The sequence below is a fragment of the Centropristis striata genome, chromosome 12 (genome assembly GCF_030273125.1).
Source record: "Centropristis striata isolate RG_2023a ecotype Rhode Island chromosome 12, C.striata_1.0, whole genome shotgun sequence".
NCBI lineage: Eukaryota > Metazoa > Chordata > Actinopteri > Perciformes > Serranidae > Centropristis > Centropristis striata.
In genome coordinates, this window is record NC_081528.1 from 32,614,421 (window position 1) to 32,642,348 (window position 27,928).

The 27,928-nt window shown below is 39.9% G+C and overlaps 1 protein-coding gene across 1 annotated transcript; it reads right to left on the reverse strand.

The window, feature by feature from the left end:
- Positions 1-48: 48 nt before the first annotated feature.
- Positions 49-27,856, reverse strand: si:dkeyp-115e12.6 (centromere protein F). The gene is made up of 19 exons (XM_059346195.1): positions 27,575-27,856; positions 25,424-25,518; positions 25,074-25,251; positions 24,153-24,349; positions 23,867-23,970; positions 23,498-23,562; positions 21,472-21,739; positions 18,324-18,517; positions 16,946-17,071; positions 16,187-16,315; positions 13,094-13,216; positions 11,724-11,859; positions 9,727-11,171; positions 8,520-9,398; positions 7,283-7,602; positions 7,063-7,162; positions 5,650-6,241; positions 2,868-2,996; positions 49-2,313 (listed from the first exon to the last, which is right to left on the reverse strand). The coding sequence occupies exons 3-18, from the start codon at positions 25,233-25,235 to the stop codon at positions 2,878-2,880; spliced, it is 4,959 nt and encodes a 1,652-aa protein (XP_059202178.1). The 5' UTR covers positions 25,236-25,251; positions 25,424-25,518; positions 27,575-27,856; the 3' UTR covers positions 49-2,313; positions 2,868-2,877.
- Positions 27,857-27,928: the final 72 nt, after the last annotated feature.

Below are 27,928 nucleotides of genomic sequence, written 5' to 3' on the forward strand. Positions count from 1 at the left end.
CAGCCCGACTTACTGTACCAGACTCACCGGCGCACAAAAGAGACACAGTTAAATTAAGAGCAAGCCTTTTATTCTAGCCGCAAACACAACACAGATACATTCACATGAAAGTGTCCAAAACAAGGCAACAAATACACAGTGAGTCCGACAATCCACCTCAGTGGAGATCCCAAAGATATGAAGGCAGCTGAAAGGGAGGGGACGTGTGGGTGTGTGTGGGTGTGTGTGTGGGTGTGGGTGTGTGTGTGTGGGTGTGTCAACATGGCAAATGAATGCTGATGGCATCAAGTCAGGACAGTAACAGTCCACACTGCTCCACCTAACTTTACCTCTAAATACAACGTTAATATAACGATAATAACAATAATAATAATAATAAATCACTCCACACTTTTAACACAAATATGTCAAAAACCTGCAGGTGAAATATTCTCAAAAGTCACTGAAAGCCTGCTCCACAAGGTTTTAAGTTCTTCAAGTCTGTCTTTAAAAAATACTCACACACCAATATGTGAATAGCGAAAGAAAAACAACGCTGTCTTTATTGTTCCTCCTGTCCATACAGGCCACAAAGACAACCTCTGACAAACATACTTCAGTGAAATTATTCTTATTTCTGAAACAAATTAGTTTTCAGCTTCATAAATAAAGAAGGTAACTTCCAAATTGAGTGGATATAAGTTCCCTCTTTGGGACTCGGCAAGCTGTTCATTATCCTTGTTTGATATTTCACTTTTATCCAACCTCCTGCGTTGGAGTATTGATCGTTCCAAAAATGAAGACAGTTGTCAGACAAGGGTCGATGGTTTATTCGAAAGGTGTATTTGCACCGATTGTCCCATTAGTGACCGAGCTAGAGAAGAGAAGAGAATATTTGTTTTAAAACAAATATTCCAATGTCATTGATGTACACTGACAATGCTCAATTGCCTGGGGGATTACATTGCAGGCTGTTTTGCAGCTGCTGCGCTCTCACTTAATACTGGACCAATTTCAAAAATTGTTGACAGAAAATCGTGGGAAAGTAGGTTAAACAAATAGCAAAGTTTCCCTTTAAGAAAAAGAATCTTTTTATGGCCAGAATGAGAGACACAACGACCAGTAACTCTTTCAGTGCACATGCAAGTATAGTTTTAAGATAAACTTGAAGAAAATGTTAACTCATCCTTTAACTTATTGGTCAAACCAAGTATGCAAGCTAAGTGTCAAGTTCCTCTGTTATAGGGCATAATACAAACTGCACATCAACTCAAAATCTACAGTGTACATACATGTGGCTACTGTTGTCTATGGCACAGCAACAAATGTGCAAATCTATCAAAAACAGTCACATCACTCAAATAAATTATATCTGATCAAATATAATAAGCTGACTGAATCTATGTGGCTGCTCTGTTAATAAAATAAAGCTTCAAATGATTAGTTTTTGGTAAATTCAACCACTGAGTGCTTGTTAGTGTAAGAAAGAGAAGCAAAGCGGCAGGAGGAGGAGAGATGGAGCACAGTGTGCATCACCATACATGGAGCGGAAACCAACACAGGTTAGACTGAGTCATAGACATGTGCTCCCCTCTCACTCCCACACACACACACACACACACACAGACACACTATACAAACAGTAACGTCAAGATGAGGACACACATGTCCATATTCACAGCTAACGTCTCACACACACATGCTCGCTATGCTTTCACATAATTTTTGTAAACACCGGCCTAAAACACATTCAAGTGTCTATAAATAAGCCACCTCAAGGATTAAAAAGAAGGAAAATATAAATCATATTTTCACAACAGGCCTCACTTGGCTTCACCCCTTTGGAAAACAAATCAAACTTATCTTGACAAGCACTTGTTTAGAAAAGCATCAACAAGGCACTGTTTCATTCAACATAGGCTGAAGCTAGACCCACAAGTTAGTGCAGCTGAGACACTAAAAACTAAACAGTCCCTTTGGAAAAAGTGGTTGTAAACTTTAAATAAACATAAAAAAACATCACTTAATCACTACCTCTGTACCTATATAATACAGGTGGGTGGAAAGTCACAGCATTGCGATGGACAGAAAAGTCTCAGAGGATAGGACCTGTGATCTTTAAGACATTTTAGATCCACAGTGGAGTGCAGTGGTTACCTGCACACACATACAGAAGTCCATGCGTGATAGCAGCACTTTTTAAACTGGTCCTGTGTTGTTCTGAAGGTCTGAAGTGCTTCAGGTTGCTGGTGACTGGAGTGTCGCTGTATAGCTGCTGTCGTCCATCACTAAGGTTCATTGGCGAGCCACAGTGATCCGATCTTTCCACCAAATCTGGAGACAGCAAATGTACAAAAACATGTAAGACTATACTTTTGTCTTGATACAGTCAAATTCTTAACTTGATCAAATAAAAATGAAAACAATGATAAAGGTTATTATTGTATCTTGATTGTCAAAATTGTAATCAAATAAAAAATGACCACAATCTCAAAACATGAGGAAAAGGATAATTATGTTGATATTCCTACTTTTTGTCTTATTGTCCAAAAATGTCATCCTATTCTTACAAAAGTACAAAAAGTCAATATTGAACTGATCCTACTAACATGTATTGATGAGCCACACTGTTGCACTTGATCACGTTCCTTAAATATGATGAACATGGGCACTAATGATATTTATCCTGTATGTAAGGATTCATACAGGAACAGACAAGCTTGAGGCTGTGTGCCATAAACTGACAGGAAGCGTCAGAAAGAGGCAAACTAACACACTGTTAGTTTTGGGGTTTTTTTTTCATCCAGGAACTGAATGCAAGTTACATTTCTTAATTCTTGAGACATAAACTCTTTTGTTCCAGTTTTCTCAGTGTCTCTGGAGGTTACCTGTAGAGTTTTAATCCGTCTCCTCCTCCTGCATTGTGTCTTTCTGAGGGGCAGGTATGACAGTTGTCCCTAACAAACCTCTTCTCACAATGTATGGACACGAGGGACCGGTGGGGATGTCGGCAAAACCTGCAGGACAGGAAGAGGTGGAGAGGAATAAATGAGAGGATTAGGGAAAGCCGATGAAGGACAGAGTGCGAAATAAAAAGTACACGAAGGGAGGAAGCGAGGAAGCTCAGACAGAAAACATCACTAACAGCAGGAACTTGTTTTCTGTACATTACAGGGTTAAAAAGTCACAGTCAAGATTCAGGTTATCAGAGACTGCTCCTGTCATCACTATAAACTATACACAACCAATTAGTAATACGGCACTAGTTTTTGATATCCCAACATACATTTATCTTCACCTTTTTAAATGTTTTTTTTTTTGGGGGGGCTTTTTCATGCCTTTATGTCCTTTAATGGACAGGATAGCTGAAGAGAGACAGGAAACAGGGGCCAGAGAGAGGGGAATGACATGCAGTAAAGGGCCGTCCGATGCGGGACTCGAACCGGGGCCAGCTGCAGCGAGGACTGTAGCCTCTACACATGGGGCGCCTGCGGAACCCACTACGCTACCGACCACCCCGTCTTCACCTTTTTAACGTTTAGGCTTACATGGCAGGGTTCTAATTTTAATGCCAATTGTCAAAAAAATCATATTGAATCATCTGCTCTTTTGCCGATTAAAAAATATTAGATGTACAGTGAGGGAAATAATTTTTTAATCCGCTGCCGATTTTGTATTTTTTGTTAAATTTTCCCACTGAGAAATAAATGAATAGTCTATAACTTTAATGGTAGGCTTAATTTTACAGTGAGAGAAAGAATATTAAAAAACAAAATATCCAGAAAAGCACATTATATAAAAGTTATACATTAATTTGCATTTGATCGAGTAAATTAAGTATTTGATCCTCTACCAACCAGCAAGAATTCTGGCTCCCACAGACTGTTATGTGCCCATGAGGCCCACAAATAAATCCTCTCACATTAAGAAAGTACTCCTAATCTCAGCTTGTTACCTGTATAAAAGACACCTGTCCACAAATTCCAACCTCTCCACCATGGGCGAGACCAAAGAGCTGTCTAAAGACATCAGGGGCTAGATTGTCAACTTGCACAAGGCTGGAATGGGCTACAAGACCATCAGCAAGCAGCTTGGTGAAACTGTTGGTGCAATTATTCGAAATGGAGGAAACACAAAATAACCAGAAATCGGACTTGGCCTGGGGCACCAAGCAAGATCTCGTCTCATGGGGTATCAATGATCATGAGAAAGCAATCAATCTAGAAGTACACTGGAGGAGCTTGTTTATTATCTCAAGGCAGCTAGTTCAACAGTCATGAAGAAAACCCATTGGTAACACACTATTCCGTAATGGATTAAAATCCTGCATGGTCCCCCTGCTCAAGAAGGCACATGTACAGGCCCGTCTGAACACCTGATGATGAAGGCTTGGGAGAATGTGACGTGGTCAGATGAGACCAGAATCTAGCTTTTTGGCATCAGCTCAACTTGCTGTGTTTGGAGGAAGAGAAATGCCGACTATAACCAAAAGATCACCATCCCCAACGTCAAGCATGGAGGTGGAAACATCATGCTTTGAGGCTGTTTATCTGCTAAAGGGACAGGACAACTTCACCACAGTGAGGGGGAGATGGACGGGGCCATGAAACATGAAATTTTGGGTAACAACCTTCTGCCCTTAGCCATGACACTGAAATGTTTAGTTGATGAGTCTTCCAGCACCACAATGACCCAAAACATTGGCTGAGGCAACAAAGGAGTGGCTCAAGAAAGAGCATATTAAGGTCATGAAGTGGCCTAGCCAGTGTATGGACCTTAATCCCATAGAAAATCTGTAGAGGGAGCTAAAGTTTCGAATTGCCAATGGACTGCATGTCCTCTCCAAATCCTTAAGGTTTTAATGCAAAGAGGATTGGACCAAAATTCCTCCTGAGATGTGCACAAACCTGGTGACCAACTACAAGAAACGTCTTACCTCTGTCTGGCCAACAAGGGTTTTTCCACCATGTTTTGTTAGGGATTAAATACTTATTTTACTCAGTCAAAAGGAAATAAATGTATAACTTTTATATAATGTGACTTTCTGGATATCTTTTTCTGTATTCTGTCTCTCATTGTTAAATTAAAAGTACCATTTAAATGAAAGACCATTCATTTATTTGTCAGTGAGAAAATTACGCAAGAAGTGCAAAATGAGCAAATGATCAAATAATGATTTCCCTCATTGTATATAAATATTTGACCCTCATTTCAATTCATGATGTATGTAATTTTTTATAGCTATGGACCCAGTAATAAGACAGGACATAAGACCATATGTAGTTTCGGTCAAAAATGGGTCTGATGCGACATAAATAACATAAATAAATTGACCAATGACTTAATGTATTAAAGTTTTATTCACCTTACATTTAGTCGCATTATATTTTATTCTAGTTGCAACATTGTGGCAAATTCAATTGTGGGGTAGCCCTGTGCTTTCCCTGGTTTTGAACATTGTTGGAAATATTTGGGATAATGTAATTACCCAACTAAAGAAAATATGACATAGTTATAGTTGTTTTAACACATTTTGTGTAAATGTTATATATTTTACCTTTTACCACATTTAACCAACAGAAGACTAAGACCAAGGTATGATGTTTCTCAAGGATTTTGTACAAATTTTCCCTTTTTTTCCACTCACAAACTCACAGCTGACAAAGTTACCTTTCATGACGACTTCCGGCAGTCCATAGGGTTCATACTCTGTGTCGTCAAAGGCGGCTGACAGCTGCATCCTGTTACGGCGTATTCTTTCAGCCAGACTGGCAGGGTCAGCCGGGATTGGGAAGGAACCCGAAAACAACACTCCAGATTCTGCATCAGATATTGGAACAGGAGAGACCGGAGGGGACTCCACTATCTCGCCTTCATCTTCCTCCTCCTCAGTCTGTGTGTAAGTGGAGTTGAGTTTAGAGACTGTTGGAGCTCTGTGAGGATACAAACTCTCCTCTGTTTGACTGCTGACATTTTTCATCTCCGTCCTGGCATATCTGTCTGAAGAATCTTCCGTTGTGTTTATTTCATCGGTTGCTCTGGAAGCATCTGTTTTGGCTTCAGGACTCTCCGTGTAACAATCAGCTGATTTGGTGTGCTTTGGTGCTAAAACCTTGTGGGAATCTTTGGTGGCATGCGGTTGACCTGTTTTCTCAGATGTTATCAGTTGCATAACGCCAGTGTCTCTCTTCTCCTTGTGTTGTGTTTGACCAGAATTTAACTGATGCAAGACGTTGATCTCCTGGTTTTCTTTTTCAGATTCCTGAGTGAGAAACACAGAACAAATGACAACATAATCCAACAAAGATTTGTGCACAATGATTGTAAGTGAAAGCTGCAAACTAAAGCATTTTCCTTTATTTACCACGGAAAATAAATGCTTTATTTTACAGGTCCTTAATTTCCTAACAATTTAAAAAGAAGTCTCTTGGAAATAACTCTAGAATTTGGTACTTATTATTATTATAGAGAAAATAGTTATTTCCTTGACAGAACAGCTTTATCTAAACACCCCAAAATTAATTAATAATAAGTGATTATAAATTCTTTATCAAAAACATTATTCTCCATACATGTTGAATTGTATATTTCCCTGTTGATAGATTTCACATATTTACATGATGATCTAGCCTGTTGTACACTGACTCTACAGTTAGCTGGAATTATTTAATTTTCAACTCTCTATTTTCTATAACTTGCACCAAATTACAGTTATTTCCCAAAAATGCCAGAATAAATTCACAAACCTCTGAAATTAGGTTTCACTGGAAAAACAACCTTTTAAATTGAGAACATTTATAAAGCTACTGGGGAATTTCTACTTAAATATTCTATAAAGTTTCCATAGAAAGAGTTGTAAACCATAGAGAACATAAAGATCCTAAAATGAATTGCTAAATGGTAGATGGACTGGATTGACCTTAGCTGACAAATTGTCTCTCATTCATCCACACCATAGACTGTGTTAAATAAGGACATAGTGTCATTTACATTTTCTTCTGGCAACATGATATCATCAGCTAACTCCTGAGTCACATGCTCATACAGCGGTCTGAATTTAAGCGATGATTCAAAGAAAATCACCTTGTCAATCATGGCAGTGTCCTGATTGTATCCCTGAAGTGATGCAGTTTTTTTAGTTGAATGGTGACTCTTTGGTTCAACAAGGTTGCTGTGCTGAAGTCTTGGTTAAAAAAAAAAAAAAGTTATTAACATCACTTACGAAAGAAGCAAACAGGTGATTCAAATGTAAGTTATTGTCATGTTTTTCATCACTTCTCTCACTCTGATATGAGTGTGTTACCTGGAGAACAACATGCGGCCCTGCAGCTTGTTGGAGGAGCAGGAGAGGAATAACTCATCTTCTCTGACCGCTGTCACATTACCAGGGCTCTCCTGAACCTGGGCCTGGATCTGGGTCGTCTCATCAGTGTGCTGCTGGTCTGACTGGGACTTGCTGACAGCAAAGATCTTGTCTTGGGTCTCAGACTGGTTGTCTATGTTGGGGAGTAACTGTTCAAATGTTGGGGCTGGTTGGGAGGCCAGTCTCCACATAATGAGTTCCTCGTTCTGCTGCCGGGTCTCCGTGGAGAGAGCCTTTAGCCTCATCTGCAGCTCCTCCACCTGGACAGGGAGAGAAGGACAGAGCAGACTGAATCAAAATCATGAGAATCCAAATAAAACCAATTTAGGAGAAATACAGGAGCAATATGCAAATTAAATCTGATGTGACATACTGAACTTATATTAAATTCAAAGAAAGGACATACATTTCCAGTGACGAATACCAACACCACAAACTACATTATCTAATTAATTTTCCTGTCTATGTGGTCAATTTAAGAAACTGTTTGTCTTCTTCTGTAGCCATCATTGTTGTGATATAAATTTCCATAGTTACATTTTAAAAAAGGTCCAAGATTATTATCATAGGCTCATCACAAAGTCATATTTCTTCACATCTTGGTACCTCCACATTGAACCTCAGTATTATCTTTGATAGCCACCTCAACTTTGATCTGCATATAAATTCTGGTGTCCTTTTGGCCGTTTCTGTTCGGGCCCTAGAGTTGTGAAATAATTTCAGGGAATTAAACAAATTGTCTTCCTAGAAGTCTGTTTTAAGAACTCATTAATTAAGACTTGCTCTTTATTAACTTTACTGTTGTTTTGTTTTCTTCTGTTGTGTTTTATCACAACATTTTGTCCATTGTTTGCCTATTTACTTTTTCATTGAATGTTTTTTTTTTTTTTTTTTTAAAGATATTTTTTTGGCCATTTTTCAAGGCTTTATTGATAGTGAGACAGATAGAAAGGGGGTGACAGAGGGGAGGACATGCGGCAAAGTGAGCTCAGGCCGGATTCGAACCCGGCTCCGCCGCAGCGAGGACTGTAGCCTCTGCACATGGGGCGCCTGTGTAACCCACTACGCTACGGACCAACCCTTTTTCATTGAATGTTAAGCACTTTGTTTTGACCTAATGGCCTAATACATAAATAAGGTATTTTTATTATATAAAGAGGTAGTACAGTGTCACTACCTGTTGCTGGAGGTGGTTGATCTGAAGCTCTGCCTCCAGCTCCTCCTCAGCCCTCTCCGTCCTTCCATTCTCCCTTTCTAAATCTCCTTGTTCATCTTCAGTCCTCTTCACATCCTCAGGCAGTGACTGCTGTGCGTCAGAGGTGATGTCATTCGGCACAGTAGGCGACCTCTGTTCCACCACGTAGGACAGAGCAGCATTTCCTGTGTTTTGGCTTTGCTTGACTGGGTCTCCTTGGTTTTCACTGTCAGTGTGTAAAGCTGCGGTCCTGGTGTCAGAGAAGGTCAAGCCCTCTATTTTTTGTTTCAGGAGCTGATTCTCCTGTCGGAGAGCGAACAGTTCTGCAACCACATCTGCGGTTTGTCCATCTTGACTGCACTCAGTCTCACTCATCACAGAATCAGAGTCCTGGTTAGTCTTGGCCTGAGAGACTGGATGCTGTTCCCCTGACCAACGGGCTTCACCGTCTGATTCATCACTTATAGCTGTTGGTCTTTCAGCATCAGATGTCACAATCTCTTGTTGTCCTGCATCTCTCTGTTTGTCACTGTCTGCCAGTGAGTGTGTAGTGGGGACGTCGACATCACACTTATTTCCCTGGTTTGACTGAAGCCCTGAGATCTCCACCGACTTCTTATCTTGTGTCTCTTCTTTTTGTCCTCTATCCTCCACCTCTTTGACTGCCATGTCCTCTCTTCTTTTCTTCTCCTCTCCCTCTTTTTCAACCTTGAGTGCACCCAGCTCTTCCTTGTAGTGTTGCAGTTCCTCTCCCTGTCTGAAGAGGGCACTCTCCTTCTCTTGAAGCTCAGCTAGAAGACCAGAGATGTGCTGACTCTGCTTCTCAAAGGCCATGGTCAGCTGCTTTGTCTGACGTGTCACCTGAGAAGAAAATGAAAGGACAAAATAATAAAGGAAATATTGAAGAGATACAGGTAATAACTTAGTTTTAAGAACAGACGCACTAAAGCTCAAGTTACAGTGTTGACATGTCTTCATCATCACAATAAGCATGTAACTTTTTCAACTAAGAAGCTCTCTGGTCTCATATCACGGTATCGATAAAATATTGTTATATTGGCCAGCCTTAATGTAAGTAAGTAATTTTTTATTATATTTTTTTATTTTATTTGAATCTTGTAAATACAATGTGTTTTACTGTGGCTGGACCAATTTCGTGGATTTACACTGTATATCCACCATTACTTACTTGGCTCTGCAGGGCCTCCAGTTTAACCTGGTACTGGTTAGCACGCTCTGTCTCCTTCATATTGTCCTTCTGCAGGCGTTCTAACTCTTTTGACAAATCTGAGGAGGCATGCTCAACCTTCTGGACATCAGAAAGTGAGAGGTCAGACAGTGAAGACCCTCCCAGACAGTTTTCTCTGTCGTCTTCCAGGTCAGAGACTACTCTGCCTGTTTGTCCCTCATTTGACAAGGGTGAGCGTTCAGGATCTTTAACAGATTGTTCTTTCTGGATGAGATCCGCTGCAGCCTGAGTTACAAGTGTGTTACGTTGGTTGGTGGACTGGCAGAAGAGGAGGTGCTGCTCTGGCGAAGGGAGGAGCTTGTTGTCGCAGTGAAGGATGTTGGAGTTGAGCTCATCATCATGGAGAGTCAGGTACGTCAACGGGCTGTTTGCAACCAAGAGTTTCTCCTCTTCCAGTAAGTCTTCTTCTTCTCTGTGCTTCAGTTCTTCCAATTCAGCTTGAAGTTCTTCCAGTTTCATGCTCAGCTCCTTCCTAACATCAATGTCTCTGTTTGTTTTTTGGTTCCTTTCCTCTTCCTCTCTCTTTCTCTCTTCTTGTTCTAAAGCCAGCTGGGCTTTCACCTCCGCTAGCTGTTTCTTTAACTGGATATTAAGTTCTATCATTTCACTCTCCCGGTCTTCTTGTGCTTTGTTTTTCTCCTCCTTCTGCTCCTCTCTCTCCTCCCTATCTCTCGTCAGCTCTGTCTCCATAGCAGCCATGGCCCTTCTCAACCGCTCTGACTCGGCCCTCTCGTTTTCCAGCTGCATCTTCCATTCTTTGTCCTGCTCATCTTTCTCTGCAGCCTGGCTGGCACGTTTGCGGCTGAGTTGTTTGAGCCGGGTCCTGGCTTCTGTCTCAGCCCGTCGTTGGACTTCCAGGTCCTCAAGTCGTTTCTGCAGTTCTTCATGTGCATCGCGCAGCTCTGAACGCAGTGTGCCATTCTCCCTTTTGAGGTCTTCAAAAGCCTTGTTAGAAGGAGTCTGATTATCACCATCTTTAGAGGTGTTGGTGTTCAAACTAGCATCAGAGTGAGAGGAATTAGAAAGCACTTGATCCAATGTGGAGCTCATTATTTCCTCATTTCTACTTTTGTTCTCTGCCTCATTACTGTTTCTTCTGTGTCCTTCCCTTTGTAAACACTCAGAGTCAGAAGAGATCATTTCATTGATGTGTTCCGAGTCGATGCCTTCTCCGGGCTCTCTGTCAGAGGGGTAAGATGCTGCAATCTCTGCTCTTCTCTTATCCACATCAATGTTTTCTTCCCTCTTCTGCTCGGCTGGGGAGGCAATGCTGGGTCTCTTGACGTGAGTAGATGGTCGAGAATGAAGAGGGTAAGAAGGTTGAGGGGAGAAACTCTGTCCAACTGGACATAACTGGACAGGTTGTAGAGGGGCAGCTTTTTGCTCTGGAGTTAAAAGGAAAGACATAAACAGCAGGATAAGCTACAATTAATTTAACTTCAGAAAATATGTACCTTAAGAAATAATATGCTGGAGGAATATCGGTAAAGACAGAGGTTATCTCGGTTTTCTTAATGAACCATGTGCATTATTGCAGTTATTTGTTTTGATTTGAGAAAATGTATGTTGTATCACTGGTCAGCAGGGGGCAGCACGGGGAAACTAAGCCTCTGTATTTGAGGGAATTAACATAGCACATACTGTACAGCATACATGATGAATGTCATTAAAAAGTCTTCAACATAAATAATAATAACTGGAGGACACTGGTTCAAGCCAAGTCAACTCGTATTTGCCCTGCTGTAGTGCCTTTAAACAAGACATTGAATCCCTACCAACACCTGACTTCTGATCTCTCACTGGAGGGAGGAATGAGAGAAGAAAATCTCTCTACAAGAACTAAAAATATGTCACATTAGTATAATTATTATCTGTAAATATATGTCTGATAAAGCTGATGGATTTGTCCCCTCTCCACCTCACAGATCACTCCTCACCCTGCAGTTCTTTAAGGAGACGAAGGGCGTCGGCTCGCTCGTCTGCCAGTCTCACTCCCTCCTCCTCCAGAGCTCGCTCTCTCTTCCTGCTCTGCTCCAGACTCACTGCCACACCCTCTGCCTCACGCAGTGCTTCCTAAAGAGAGGATAGAAAATGCAAATAAGATGGATTGAATCCAGTGAATTCAGATTTGTTTGAGTGCTCAGAACGTTCATTATTTATCTTTGTAAAGCATGTTATTAAAATCTCTACAACAGCCTCTCTAACCAGGTACCAAGTGAATGTCCATGATAAGACATCCTTTATCATGATCAGTTTAAAACTGAGCCACTGATAACTATATAACAAGAGTTCATAATTCTGCTGAAAGTCCCATTTTGATATTTGCACCTGGGATATTTGTATTTGGGCAGGAGGAATTCCAGATAAGCAATAACTTTGAGCTATGAATTGACAGCTATATATAAACACAATACAATCACAATAACAACAAACCACAAACAAACAAGCCACAGATAAAGGAAGCATTAATGCTGATGGTGCAATGCTGGTATACATGTATTGCGGCTGTGGCTCAGTTGGTAGAGCGGGTTGCCCACCGATTGATGCTGGAGTATGCTTGAGCAAGATACTGAACCCCAAATTGCTCCTGATGCTGCGTTCATCTGTGTGAGAATGAATTGCCAATATTGGCAGGTGGCACCGTTTAGGGTAACCTCTGCCACCAGTATGAATGTGTGTGTGAACGGGTGAATGAGCGCAGTCTGTAGTGTAAAGCGCTTTGAGTGGTAGAAAAGAAAAGCGCTATATAAATGCAGGTCCATTTACCATTACCATATTGAACTGCCACAAACAAACTATTTTGGAGTGTTATATATCCTCTGAAGTTTGCTTGTACCGAGCTTTGGTCAAATTCTAACAGTTGTATCAAAGGTTCTTGTGTTCAAGTTCAGTAGTTCACCATCCAGAGTCATTATTAGTTCAGTTAGGCTTTATTTTTTTGTACAGTGAGATAAGAAGGTTTAAGCCTTGCTACCGTGACTGGCAGTGGTGGCAAAGTTAATAACAGGAAATTAATCTTTTAAGCTCTGTAAAAAGCTCTCTAATGGTAATAGCACTTCTATTAAAACATTATATTGCAGCTCGATGATTGAAGAAGCCATTATTTAATTATAATTTATTTACAGTTTAGTTATTATGTGTCTCTTAGACTGACATATGGCACATTAAGATGTTGTTTAAAAATGTATGTAGTTCCTTTTATACCCACTGCTCAGTTAATGAATAATTAAAAAAGTGTCTGACTCATTGGACCATCACTAGACTGTATGTGTGTGTGTGTGTGTGTGTGTGTGTGTGCGTGTGTTACCGTCAGTTTGGCTTGTGTTTGTGCCTCTTTCTTCTGGCTCTCTTTCAGCTGTCCCTCTGTCCACTTTAGTTTCTCTTTCAGAGTGTCCAACTCTTTGTCCAAGGCCTGCTTCTGCAGAGACAGCTGATAGAAGACATTATGACTCAGTAGCTGATAAAAACAGGGGAAACAAATCAAAGAAGATGGGAGGGAAAGCTAGTGAGAAAAGGGTGAAGATATGAGGTTAAAAATAACAAATAAGAAATAAAGAAATGGATGGCTCAGGAACAAGGACAAGTGAAGGAACGGGAAGCAGAAGAGCGAGGAGTGATCAATCTGGAGCATTAGCTGTGTCTGATGTCGACCTCTCTGGGGACTTTACAAGCTGATTGGCTTTCCACCAACACCCATATTCAATTCTCATGTCATGGTATACATGAATGGTGTAAAATAGGATGCAGTAATTATTTTGGCCTAACATCGACCAGCATTCACCTTGCTGGCTGCCATCGGTCTATCTGCAAATAAGATGACACTCATTAATGGCAGTGGCCAATGTTTATCAGTTGTATTGATTACATTTTGCTGTGGAGGTTAGGTTATGTTATTAGTTAGTTAGTTAGTTATTTGTGATTGGATCCAGGTGTGGAAGTATGCACTGGAGAAAGATAAACAACAAATATCTTCCTTTTTCCATCCTCAGTGTTTACATTGCACGGGGGGGGGGGGGTTAGGGTTAGCACATATTTTCCAACGTGCCCCCTCCCTCTGAGAATTTTTTCCCCCATAAAAAGCCCAAATTTAGTGGCCTCTCGCAGATTCTAATGCCCCTATTCCATCATATACACTGATCTTAAATCATTGCATATTTTAATTAATTATTGTAAAGGAGAATAAAGGTTCATGTATGTGTTATTTAAGGCATCTTATTTTGACAGTCTTCTTGTTAATTCGGTGATGGATTCTGTTTCTGGCGTTTTGCGACTAGAAGTAATTCAGACCGTTAGGCCCAGTTTAGCCTTTTGTGATTAAAACAACTTTAATTGTCAGCTAATACTAACCGAACTGCATATGCAACAGTGTGTTTGGATCGGTTTGGATCACCTGTGCCCGACCCGTACAGGTTGATGGTATTTAGTTCAGCATGCACACATGCACACGGAGAGATGATATAGGGCCGGACTGATACGGACACGGACTGATGCATTGAGGCGTCTCTCTATCATGCTGGAATTGTTTTTGCAGCGGAGAACTGGGGTGGGCAGTTCGGTAAATTTAGTGCGTGTGAATGCGCGTGCATGTCTCGGAGGAGGCTTACACAGTCTCGGCAATTAATGGGAAACCCTGGCACACTTGTGCTTGTGTACGGAACTTTGCCGCACGCAATACAGAGAGCAGACAAGAATCGTAAATGCGCAACCATGTAGAGAAATGCCGTTGTGTGAATAGGATAAATAATATAGGCTTAGTTTGTTAAATAAAAGGACAAGACATATAGGAAAGATAACCTTAAATGACTTATGTTGTGATCTGGCTCAATATATTATATAAAATTAACTTGATCGTCAAGGGGCCGCCCCCCTAATATAATGGTAGGGAAAACACTGATCCTTACAGGTCATGTTGTTAATAGCAACATGTTCTGTACAGTGCTAGGCTTTGACTTGTAAAGATCGTGTTATTGATATGCGTTCATATCACATGTCGTGTAACCAGATTAACTACTTGTGAGTACTTGTTTTCGAGTTTTTCATAACTATTGATCAACGTAGCAGGAATTATGTTATTTCTTTCACTTGCTTCCTGCAACAACTTAACCACTGATGAATTATGTCTACATACAAATCCAATCAGCTGATCATTTTGAGTTTTATATCATATTAATTTCCTTGAAAATAACCAGAGAATTTATGCAAATGTTCCTCCAGCACACAAGGCAGTAATATCCTGTTTGACAATGCTTTAGTATCTGCATTTAAATATCTACCCTATATAAAACCCTAAGGTGCTATGCATGCATGTGCAAACTGAACACACATTCCACAAAGAGCTGTGTAAATGAGTTACTTGGGTCACACAAAATATGCACTATCAGCATTTGAATGTGACTGATTCTATGTGTGATTAGATTCAATGCAAACTGTGCCACTATTGTGTGTTTACTCTCTGCAGCCTTGTCAGTTATAACAAGATAACATCTGTGTGGTTTACAAAGAGCTTACAGTAAGGCTTTATGGGACTGCAGGGAAAATGAATGCCCAGTGATAAGACCCTCTCAAAAACACCATGTCTAAAAGCATAGTTTTTTTAATGCGTCAAGAGGCTCACTTTTGGGAAGAGATGTAAAATGTGTATTATGTTTAGCTGATGGAAAATACCACAGCTTTCTTTCATGTAAAGGAAATCAAAAGCAAAAGATACAAATTAGACCATGTCTTCAAGCACAAACACACTCCTTCTCTAAATTCATGCAACTTGCCTCAACACACCTCCAAACAAATCTTACATCCCTGTCACCCTCATCCTGCAACCAGACCTTCATGCCTCACTTACAACGTACTTTTTGACTATTTCTCACACACAAGTTATGAGGGTTTTTTTCACTCTTCCGTAACTAAAGCATTCTGCACCGTCAAATGTAGTCACACGGTCATTACCTTCGCTGCTCAACCTTTCCACTGGGGAGAAACCGAGAGGAGAGGAGAGGAGGACGAAGCGGAGAGGACAGCAGGTGGTGGGAATAAAAGAAAACAGAGACACAGAGGGCAGGAGAGTGAGAGAAAACAACAAGGGCCAGAAGGAAGTATGGGAGAAGAAGCAAGATAATTGTATTGACCTTAGGATTAAATAATACAAGTCCCAGGAGAAAGAGAGAGACAGAGAGGGGATAAGGGATAGAGGCAGAGAGAGCAGAAACAGGAAATAGCTGAAAAAACACAGCTGACACATCAACTAAAATATATGAACAAAATCTACATCTAGGTTTCCAGTGTTGATACCAATCTGAATGAAAGGTTTTTTCCTAGTAAAAGTGTCTGTAGGAAAAAGCACATTAGAAGTCTTGTTTGCCTTGTTAATGTGTCACATGTCTGCACCTTGTGTATATATATTTACCTTGTCAGCCTGGGCCTGCAGGGCATTGTGGAGCGTCCTGGCCTGCTGGAGCTCCTGGTTGAGCTTGTTCACCTCCTGCTGATGCTGCTTCTCCAAACACTGCCTCTCCTTTTGAAGCTCCGTCAAATCCTGGAGGCAACACACACACACACACAAATCTGACTCAGTATGACCCTGTTTATGCTTGATCTTAAAACACATCTTTCTCTGGGAGACATTAAACCACATATCTTTTGTAGTGTAAATGCTAATGCACACTGATGTGCCCCCAACAAGGTGGTAAAGGGAACATGTGCATTAATGCAGGGTGCGGTGGCAGTTTTGATGACAGCACACCAACGCTCTATAACTTGCCGATTTTACAAGCAGTTGGACAAAGTGTTGCATCTTTTTTCTGTCCTATAAAAGTAAATGTGTTCACTTTTGCTGACAGTGATATCTCACGCTGTACGGACACGACCTCTAAGGTGATTGGCGGGAATGTGGCGATAATAGCCTAGTGTGGGGCCCTTTGACCTTAAAGCAGAACGTGAAATCTGAATACAAGTAATAAACTGGAGATGCTTGATAGCCACAGGTGTGAACAGCCATGTGTCTTGATTGTCCACTTGTGTTCCAATCACCTCAATGCTTTACAAATTTAAAGAAATGAATGGAACAAAATACATGTTGTATGCAAGTCTAAAAAATGTTCTAGCTTATTTTAGCATCTCCTTTTATTTCTCTCATTCTTTCAGCTGTCCATATCAACTATCTTACCCTCTGATGTTGTTTCTCCATCTCCTTAGAACGTTGTTGGTGTTGCAGTCGGCTGCTCTCTGCATTTTGCCTTTGACACTTCAGCTCCTCTTGTAGTTGCTTCAGTCTGTGCTCGGCTCCTGATGCCTGCCACACAAACACACACAACATGTTCCCTTTGCTGCCATAATGGGTTCAGAGTGTAGAAAGGATGCTAATTTAGTTGTTGTTTTTTCTGACCATTATCCAACCTTTTTTAACAGGTCAATAATTGTTAACAGACAAGATTGGCTGTGATGTAAGTGCCTGACAAGCCACCCTGCTGCAACAATAACCAGATGCACAAGTTGCTTATTGCACTAGCAGCCAGGATGTTGCGTGCACTGGAATGGACATGTGCAGCCACTTTCCCAGTAAGTCCCCACTGCTTTAATTAGTTTAGCTGCGAGGTTGTCAGCTGTGTATCTGCCTGGCACATGCTGTTAGCAGGACTGCAGATTTACCCGCCAGTCTTCATTGATATAGTTAGGGGTTAGCATGTATAGTAATTATCACCTAGCTCTCTGTTGTGATCACTGTCATTAACAGATAACTTTGCTGAGGCTCAACAAAACATAGCCTAGGCTACTGGACCTCCAATACAAAGTATGTGTGCATGCACAAGTCTACCCCGAGTAGTATTTAGAAGATGGATTGCGTGGCCAATTTTTCTATTACCGTACAACAAACTTTTTGAACTACTTAAAAAATGTTTAACAGATTATATTTGACCTTAAATCTTATTCACATCTCTAGTGTGTACCTTGCTAAAGATCATTCGCATAATTAAATATTCTAAAGTGTACTTAAAAATGGTCAAATTTGTGGGCATGTTTTTGTCTTTGTTGGTCACTTTTTTTGTTTTCGTTATATTGTTTTCCTTGTTTTTATCTGCTGATAAGGGTATTGCATTTGACATTCTAACAACAGGGAAGCATTAACACTTTGACAGCTTAGCACAGCTACTCTTAAAAACGAGACAATGGGAGAATTGGCAGCCTCTCCCACTCTCTCCCCTGCATTGTACATTGTTTGCCAAAAGGTTAGATTTCACAAAACATCAGCTGGATTGTTGTACAGCGCAGAACAGAACAGAACAGAACAGAGACACTGTGTTTCCAGCTCAACCTTTTTAAAGTGCCTGATAATAACCAATTGTGTAACAAGTGAAATATTCTCAACATGTTTGTTATTTTCAGGAAAGTTGGAGAGACATGTTTTGACAAATGAAGCATACACCCATTTTGTGACAAAAACAAGAAGGCTTAATGGAAACATATGGGTATGAAAAATATTTGTTTTCATTAGTAGTGTTAGTAATATTACCAGTAGTATCGGCTGTGATAGTGAGTGTTTTTACCCGTTCACTCTCCTGGGTCATGCGTGTATGTGCCAGGCTGAGCTCATCACGGGCTTTCTGAAGGCTGAGCTCCCTGGCAGAGAGCTCCTTCTTGCTTTGCACCATTTCGTTCTGAAGAGACTTCAACGACGCAGCCTTAGCACACAGCTCCTCTTCAAGAGCAGACACACGACTCTGCACTTCTGATAAAGATGCTGGAGGATGGACCAGACACACATAGACAGACATACTGGTTAATAAGCTTATTAGCTGAACACCTCTTAAGTACACCACTAAGACAATTTTAAAGACTAAAAACTAGAATTTCAACAGTTTTGAGACATCAATGGAGGATTTGGAAGAAATTACCTTCTTTTAGTTTCTTAGTTTATTTCTTTAAGTTTATTTCTCTAACAATTAGTAAATATGATGTCAATGAAGATATTGCACCTATACTGCTTTAAAATCTGTGTTTTATTGATGTCAGAGTGGGTTGCACAGGTAGTCTTAAATTATATAACAATTTATATATTATTTAAATAATATACATTTTTTTGTTTTGATGTTTTCCGTCCCTTTTTGATCTTGTATATGAAGCCTTTTTATTTTGCTGGCCAAAGAGAAACCGTTCCAGTGTTTGTAGAAGTTTTACCTTATTTATTATAAATTATATACAGTTTGCTTCACTGCTCACCATCTTACTTAAACAATGATCATAAATACTGACTACATTGTGCAAGTCAGATTAAGGAGAGACTTGTAGAGAAAAGACTAATAAGAAATAAGAAAATATCTGAATCCCAGTGTAGGATGGATTTCATCTATAAATGATCATCTATAAATCTAAAATTTTAACTTTTTTTTTCCAAAATAAGCATCGCTATTATCAACCTGAATACCTTGATTTCTTAACTGACCACTAAGTGTCAACAACACAACAGCAACACACAGTTCAAGTCTTAAATGGGTCAATCCATATAGACTGACTCATTGATGAGTACAGCTGTTGTAACTCTGTATAATACTTTCACAAAGCCTGTGGATGTTATCAAAGCCAGGGTTGTAATCAATGTCTGTCCGATATGTTGTCCTGTATCCATCCCTCTTCCTGTTGCTCTTCATTTTCCAACACTGTTCAACTTTTTAAGTTAAGAACTGTGGCACAATCAAGTATCTATATATCTATATCATGATATCCAGGGTTTCCCCTAACATTATAAGGTTAAGGTGCAGGTGTTTTGGGCACCACCTAAGCCAAATTGATATAAAATAAATGTGGAAAGTATCAAAACTTAATCTAAGGGTTTTAGTTCATCCCCAGTCAAATTCTTGAGCAAGTTTATGTCTCTAAGCTTTTTGGGTGTTGTTTATTCATAATCTTCTCTCAGTTTTTCAAATTTTTGGACACAATAATGTTCCAAAATTATGTGAAATAATATTGGCAGTAATAAAATATATATAGCATAATTATTTTTTTTTGGTGGAACAACCACCAAACACCAAATATGTGCACTAAGTCTAAAACAAAAGTAGGGAATGATCTTCACTTGCCAAAAGAACAGTCCACTAACAAAAATGTTTTGTACCGTTTTCTTTTTTTAAATTTAACCTTTTTTCCTATTTTACCAGGAAGTCCCTTGAGATGAAATCTTCTCTTTTTCAAGGGAGACCATGTCCTGTGAAAACAGTATTGTTATATGATGTGCTCAAATATAATTGTAGTTTTAATTTGTTGGACCACGACTCTTAAAAAAAAAAAAAAAGCTCCTGTTTATTTCTAATCAATGATTCCAGTAGATGGGAGAAAAAGAAAAAAAAACCCATGGAAACAAAAAAAGCACACCTAATGTAAACACTGTACCGCCTGCCCCCTCTGTATCCCGGCAGCTAAAAGAAGCATTTATTGTTTCACATTGCACTCTCCCCTTCCTCCTCTGAACAAACACTCAGAGTGGAGCACAGAGAAAGAGGAGTGTTATATCACAATTATAACATGCACTAAAAGCCACTGTACATCATGAAGCTGGCCTGGGAGCAAACAGGAGTCTCCGGCTGAGCCACTGATTTCTACACAAACTGTTATGTAACGACTGTTGTTGAGGTTATACAGAGTACATGAGATTCAGGGCGATTACATTGCTTCATTTATGTTGATTTTGTAAAGATAGTCCCATCATGGCTAAAAACCAAACAGACAGTTGACATCATTAAGCCCAATACAGCCAAACAATTTCTACTTAACTGTCTGAACATCAGTCCTATGTAATTATGAAAATTTGAGACATTTATTTTTAAACATTATGGACAGTTTCAGTGCAGCAGTTTTGTGTCCTGTGCCTGAGCACAGTCATTAGGACGCAGAGTAACTTGATATATTCCTTATACTGATACCATCAGACCACTCGACCAGACCCTTTCTGCATAGCTGCATTCTTAATCATTTAACCATTGTTTTTCCATTGATCAATGACAAAAATGAAATAAGTTCGACTAAAATGATCGACTGAATCAGATGTCAAAAGCTTTCATTGACTTAAACTTTACTTAAATAGTTGTTGTTTGGATTTGGCCCAGAGTTTTAGTAAAACATTTTTTACAAAAACTTGACTAAATATGATAAAGACTAACAAGGACATTTGGCACAGGACTAAGACTAAATGAAATAGCTGACAAAATTGACACTTCAATAGACAATAAGAATCATTTTAATGAGACTAGTCTTCTGAAATCACATTTTGGCTACTAAATCACAGTCATCTCTCAGTTGCAATTCAAAGCCGGCTGCGACCAATCTTTTGTTGCTTTGACCTCCAAGCTTTGGAAAGCCTTCCTGTTGACATTAGATTGGTCAACAATGTTGACTGCTGTAAACAGCATCTGAAAGCCCATTTGTACTGGCAGTGTTTCTGTTAATGTCTGTAAAACACTGTATCAGAACGGGGACATACATCCAAAATTAGACTATATTGTGAAATCAAACAAACAATCAAGCAAGCAGGACTACCGAGTCATGCTGGGTCCTGGTCTTACTTAGTACAGTTATCAAGAGAGCTTAATTAATCCTGCTTTAGAAGACAGGCTGCCGGGCTGAGCTGTAAACAGCTGAGCTGCAAATGGCACGACACCCAGTCGTGCCACATTGCCATGGACACCATTTGACATCACTCACCGTCTGTCTCTGTCCTGTGCTCTTTCTCCTTCCCATAAACCCTCGGCTCCGACTGGCCCGTCTGTTGACTGATGACATCAGCGCTGGGTGTCTGGGGAGAGGAGGGAGACGGTCTCTTGGCTGCTGACCTCGAGTCATCCCGTTCCCAGGGAAACGCAGCCGAGGGAGTGGAAAAGGTGTCCGATTGGTCAGACGGATGGCGGTGGGGTGTGCTCTTGTGTTGCTGTCGCGGTACAGAGGCTGAGCCCACTTCAGAGAACTGGAGTCGCTACAGAAGGGAAGAAAGGATTAGATAAAGAGAAAAGGGAGGGTGTGACCCTGATGTCAAACTAGAAAGAACATCTTAGAAGAATGTACAAACAACATGGCTGGAGGTTCAGCCTCTCTCATTCTCACTTAAACAGCATTTGAATGAATAGACTCATTGCTGTGACATTCACAATGTAAAAAACTTTGACTCTGAACAGCCCCACCACGTTTGTGATTATGACACTTTCTGAACATAAGAAAACGACTGTGGAAGCTGGGAGGAAAGTCACAGATCAAGTGTGACAAGTAAGAGTAAATTGCCACAATAGTTGCATTTTTTCTTTTTTCTTTATTTTTGAACTATTACCCCTTTTCCACTAAATTTGCAATGGATCTTGAACCAGCCTGCTTTTCCACCAGTTTTTTAGCAAATTCAATGTAAGCAAAGATGTGTGATCAATGGAGAGAGATGCACAACAGAAGTAAACAGCAGTAGCAAGATGGAAGATCACACGGATTACCTGAAAGCTTTTGTTTCGTTATTACAAATATTTATTGTTATCAAATTACTACTACATTACATTACATTACATGTCATTTAGCAGACGCTTTTGTCCAAAGCGACTTACAATAAGTGCATTCAACCTGATGGTACTAGACATAGACCATAGGAATCGAGTAAGTACATAACTTTAAGAGCTAACTGTCATTGCTAAGGAGTGCTATATGTTAAAGAAGAAAAGAAGAAGAAAATTTTTTTTTTTTATTTTTTTATTTTTTTTTTTTTTTTTTACTATTAGTTATAAGAAGATGTATTAGACTATTGCGTGCAAGACTCTCTTAACAACCTGTAGAATATGACACACCCACTGATGTCAGGGATCACACTTTAGATCAAGGAAAACCTGCCATTTTTGTAGCTGGGTAACAACTCTTTTGATCAGGACCAATTTGTTTTTGTTAGCAATGCAGTAGGGAAAAAAATCTTAAAAAGGACAAGTGTAGTGACATCCTATATTTTTTATGTAAACATATATCAAAAAACAAAAACAAGCAATCCCTTGATTCTAATAAAAAATGCTGTCTCTAAAGCCAAAGCCTAGTGTAGCCTATTCTTCTGTTTTGTATACCTTTTATACATGTTTTATATACCTTATAAACTTTGTTAGCCACACCCTTGCAGTGATTGAGATGCTCCTTCATTGGGGTGAACATGTGCACTGTAGGTTAATTCAAGTCAATAACACATATGTAATTCTGCTCCCTTAAACACCCACAAGTGCACTAAATATGGCCCAAAAAATAGTCCCTAACAAATACACCATTTACTGCTGTTTTAGCAACATTTGCTAAAAACTACAGTGCAAAGCTGTTTTAGAAAAACTACTGAGCCTTTTTAAAGACTCTGAGAGCTGAGAGCCACAGACAGATTAGGAGGGTCACAAAGTATTGTATGATGGGTTGTTGGTTTTGGTCTTTCCATGGAATTTGTTGACAATAAGAAAAACACAAAGCAATGTCAGCCTTATCTTTTGACGAGCCTGGCTGACAAAGGGGAACCTTAACGTTAAACAAGAAGCCATAAAAACAGCTGTTAAGTAATTAGTAAGAAGTGGAGGAGAGAAATAAAGACAACACAAAAGCAAAAAGAAAAGTAGTTCTGTTCAATTGACATGAATTGAGATTACTCCTACAACTACACTGCTTTCCGCTAAAGCTCACATTGGTGTTAAACTATCTTAAGCATAGCTCAGCATAAAAAGATGCTGGTACTTACTCGGATGTGAAGTGCCCGGTTCTGTCCTTCATCTCTGTGCCCTGTCCTCTCCTCTTTTCTACCACCTATGGGGCAAAAACACAGCATATGTATCAGCCTTAAAGCCAAGAACCAAAGCTGAACAGAAACAACAGCAGTGAAGAACCCAAAATGGTTTTCTGACAAGAGACGAAAGGGAAATACAACAGTCCTCAGAGAGTGAAGGGTTGGGAAAAGACAGGAGCCGAGGGAGTTTATTTACAGCCCCTCAACTCATTTGGGAATTTTGCGGTTTTCCCTTTAATTTTCCAAAGTACACAGTGCATTAACGAAAAGACAGATACCATCACATACAATAAACACACAGTAGTCGTAATTTTAAACAGGTACCATTGTTTTCCCAGGGTGAGGTTGTGTTCCAGCAGGGTGTAGAAAAAAGAGTCGTATCCGCTGATCTGCTGCTGTTCTGCAGCTTCTCCAGCTCTGCCTCTAGCCTGTCAGGGAGAAAGAAGGAGACAGGGATGAAGAAACAGATGGCGTTCAGTATGGAGTTCAACAAAGTATGGTCAGATGAAGGATTTAGCTTTTATAATGGTACCAGTGACCCACTAGCATAATATAAATACTATGGGTCATTTTAATTCTTGTTCATTAATGTAATTTCACTGGTCCTCACTTTTTAACTTCCTGGGTGAGTTTATTGTTGACGCTGCGAGAGGCATCTAGTTGGCCCTCCAAAGAGCATACTTGGGCCTGTTTGGTCTGAAGCTCCTGAGTCAGGCGCTCACTGCTGGTCGCCGCTGCCTTGGCCTCCTTTTGAACGCTCTGGAGCTCTCTCTGCACACACTGGAGCTCCCCACGGACCTCCTCATACTTGGCAGGGAAGAGGAAGAGGAGAGGAAAAGGTACAAATTATAGTATTATAAAAAATGAAAACAACTAATCCTTACAAAGATGATTGTCTTTGCCACTATATGGCAGGGAAATACATATTATGAAATATTTATAGTATATAATATAATATCTACAAGTGTTTGCTTTTTCAAATGCATTGCCCATGCAAAAAAATGTAGATTTCATTAACTATGACTGCATTTGAGACTTGGATATGACTATTAGAAGGAAAACAAAAATACCATTTTATTATTTCCAGACCACCCAAGACAGTATGAAATACTTGGATGACAATGACTGCCAAAGTCATTGTCATCCCTTGCTTTGATCTCTGCTCGTCACCTAGAGCAGGGCTTTGCAGACCCACACTTAGTGTGGAGAAAGGTGAGAAAGGAAAAGTGACGACTCGACAGCCAGCTAACCGGTTTCTCTCGCTCCCAATATTATTTGTTTCTCTGTTTCAACCATATTGGGCTGAAAACACATGCATGAATTGATATCCTAATCTAATTTGATAAGGATATTAATTTAAAGGTAAGCCTTGAAATATTGAAATGTGTCATCCTCCATACACAATAGTGTGTGTCTTCAATCACAATCGACAATTCAATTGTGAATATAATAATGTTTCACAAGTTATTTGTCATACTAACTTATTTGTGGGGAACCAGCACCATTTAGCCATAAATAAAGCTGCTCATACCTTAACAGTCTGTTTTTCGAGGTTTGTCTGGATGTTGTCTAGTTGAAGCTGTTTCTGCTTGTTCTCTCTGGACAGTCGCTCCTGATGGACCTGCAGCTCCTTCACCTTCTGCAGGACCCGTCCAGATAGACCCACCGTCCAGTCCTCCTCAGCCCAGCTCATCTCTCTCTGCCTGGGCCTGACAGGGAGGGACAATAACATCATCAGCACAACAACTCAAATATGAGTGAATTATTTTGGAGAAAACATGTCCTTTTTCATTCTAAAAGAAAAAAAAAAGAGTTTTTTAGGACATGGGATGACCACGTGTCTTCAAGTGCATGCATTCATGAGACAACCTGCTAGCTGACCTGTCTTATTCCTGCTCAACAGATCCAGAATCAGGCAGTTCCTGGACACCATGGGAGTCAGTATTTGGAGTGAAGAAAACAGCAACACACACAGTCTGAAAGACAGGAAGTACAGGCCCGTAAAGTAAGGTGCAGGGAGCTCTATGTTATTTGTATTGTGACAGAGGATCCAATCGACACCACATGCATGTAAACATGTTTTAATCATCTTTGCCTCTGGCTGTGTGCTCTGGCTTGAATATGTTATGTTGCTAAGGCTTTGATCCCTCAGGGAGACACTGGTTGTCACCGCTGGGCAGTGGTGACTCAGATTTTTCCAACACAGTCCGCCTGCAATGTTCCAACCATACTTCAAGTTGAAAATAAATCCCTTCTCTCTCCAACTTCCACATCGACAGTTATAAGCTCACATAGAAACAGAACATGTTTGCATCACAATTGCATGTGGATGCAATTCACCTGTTTTAAAGTTAACTCTACAAATACTGTACTGGCACTTTATATATGGGTTAATCCAAACAAATGCCCACAAACACAGGCAGAGCGTTAAAATGAAAGCCGTGGAATGAAGACAAGCCTGATTTAAAATAATGGCCCAACCAAACCTGTAGGTTATTTCTGAACTCAGTTTTAACATGCACTCAAGCCCAAAGGCTTTTAACACCATAACTTCAGTCAAATAGTTTCTGTCACAGCTGACAAGTTGTGTCACTGTGTTTACTTGATCATGAAAATAAGAGAGGTGAAATAGGCCTCTCATCACTGCACTCAGAGTGGCTACAAAGACTGAACAATAACACTTTTGCAGAGGGACTTCTTCCAAGTGAGTCTGTGTGTTTGATTTCATTTGGCTGACAAGCTACACCTTGTTGCATTAATGGTGCAGTTAACAAGCTGCATTGATTTAGGGCTGTAAACTATAAATCATTTTCATCAATTAATAGTTTAAGCAATAAAATACATGAAAAAAAGTGGGGAAAAATCTTCACTTCTCATACCCCCAGCTGGCAACCTCTAATTGCCTTTTTGCCAGATCAGTTAAAAATGCAATTCACAATGAAACAACAAAAATAGCACATTTAAGAAGCTGGTACCTGAGAATGTTTGGCTTTTTTCCTCAATAAATGACTCGTCAGGATTGTAACCAATTAATATTCTGCTATCGATTATATATTTTCAGCCCTAGTCTAGTTAAATCACATTTACGTATATTTATAAAATAAAACATACAACTTTGTAAGGGACAGAATAATGGGGTCCTGGACTTATTGTAGTTGTTGTTAATATTGTTTTCACAGTGATTTGCTTATCAAGACAGAGACAGGCAGGTGATCTCCTGATACATATGTACTTGCTGCACCTTTGACCTCTTCCCAGGTTTCCGTTAATCTAATATACATTTTGTAAATAAAGGCAAAATCCCCAAATATAAGTTTCTTAATAAGATGTAATGCTAGACATGTATTTAATATCTGTCATGTCAGATATTTAAGCACTAAAAACTTGCAGCATGTAGAAACTCAAAACAATAACATCACAAAAAAAACAGCTAAATGGATTAGCTTAAAACCTAAAACAACACATCTGTTTAAGAAGACTATGACACTATTACCTTGAAGGTAGAAGGATTTAACAGCTCCAAACATAAAGGTTGAACCTTTTTATTACATGACACCAACATACAGAAAAAAAATAAATAAATAAAATTATATATATATATATATATATATATATATATATATATATAGAGCCACCCTGGCTCTCCCCTTAACTTGTCTCACCCTTAAGCAAACTAAAAACAGGAACTAGCTAATCCTAATCCTCCCTTCTTACTAACTAAATGTTAATTTATTGTAATAAATTATATTAAATAAGAGCAGGTTTATTTTAGTAAAAGAGGAGGAAGAGATCCAGAAGTTGGACCCTGGCCTGTGCAGTCTGATCACGAGGTTCAAACAGAATAAGAGACAGCTGACAACTTCAGAAAAAACAAAGAGTTACATTTTAATTTAACAGTCATGAACACCTTCAGCGAGTAACGAAGAACAGACTTTTCTGTGGCCTGTTAAGTGTCTGGTCCATCAGCGGCCGCTGTCTGACAACTCACCTAGCACTGATGCTACAAGCTAACCCCACACCAAAGCTACTTACCATTCACTTTAGAGAGTTACAAAGGGCGCCAGCCGCCAGCGAGGCTCTCACACAGCCGGGACGGTGCTCTCTTACCGCCGGTAAAAAAAAAAAAAAGCAGCCTCCGGTTCCTCTGTCCACAGCGGGCGGCTCAACGGTCGCTCTGAACAGAACCCAAGACGATAACTGACATTAACAGACAGCGTTCATATCTGATGCCGCGCGTCTCGTGCAGCTGACAAGCCAACAGAACAGAGTCGTTGTGGCACGAGGCGAGGTGGGGGCTAGTGACGTAGCAGGGAATGTTTTGGGAAAAGTCCTCGCGGCGGAGTGAACCTCTCATGACCTCTAGCGACAATAATAATAATAAAGTAC

What these genes read in the sequence shown, in the direction of transcription:
- si:dkeyp-115e12.6 (XM_059346195.1), bottom strand. Translation starts at nt 25,235, where the DNA reads ATGAGCTGGGCTGAGGAGGACTGGACGGTGGGTCTATCTGGACGGGTC. An exon ending in ACCGGGCACTTCACATCCGA is followed by an intron (nt 21,740 to 23,497) that starts GTAAGTACCAGC and finishes TCCCTTCTGTAG; the next exon opens with CGACTCCAGTTCTCTGAAGT. An exon ending in TCTCCTTAAAGAACTGCAGG is followed by an intron (nt 11,172 to 11,723) that starts GTGAGGAGTGAT and finishes TTTTAACTCCAG; the next exon opens with AGCAAAAAGCTGCCCCTCTA.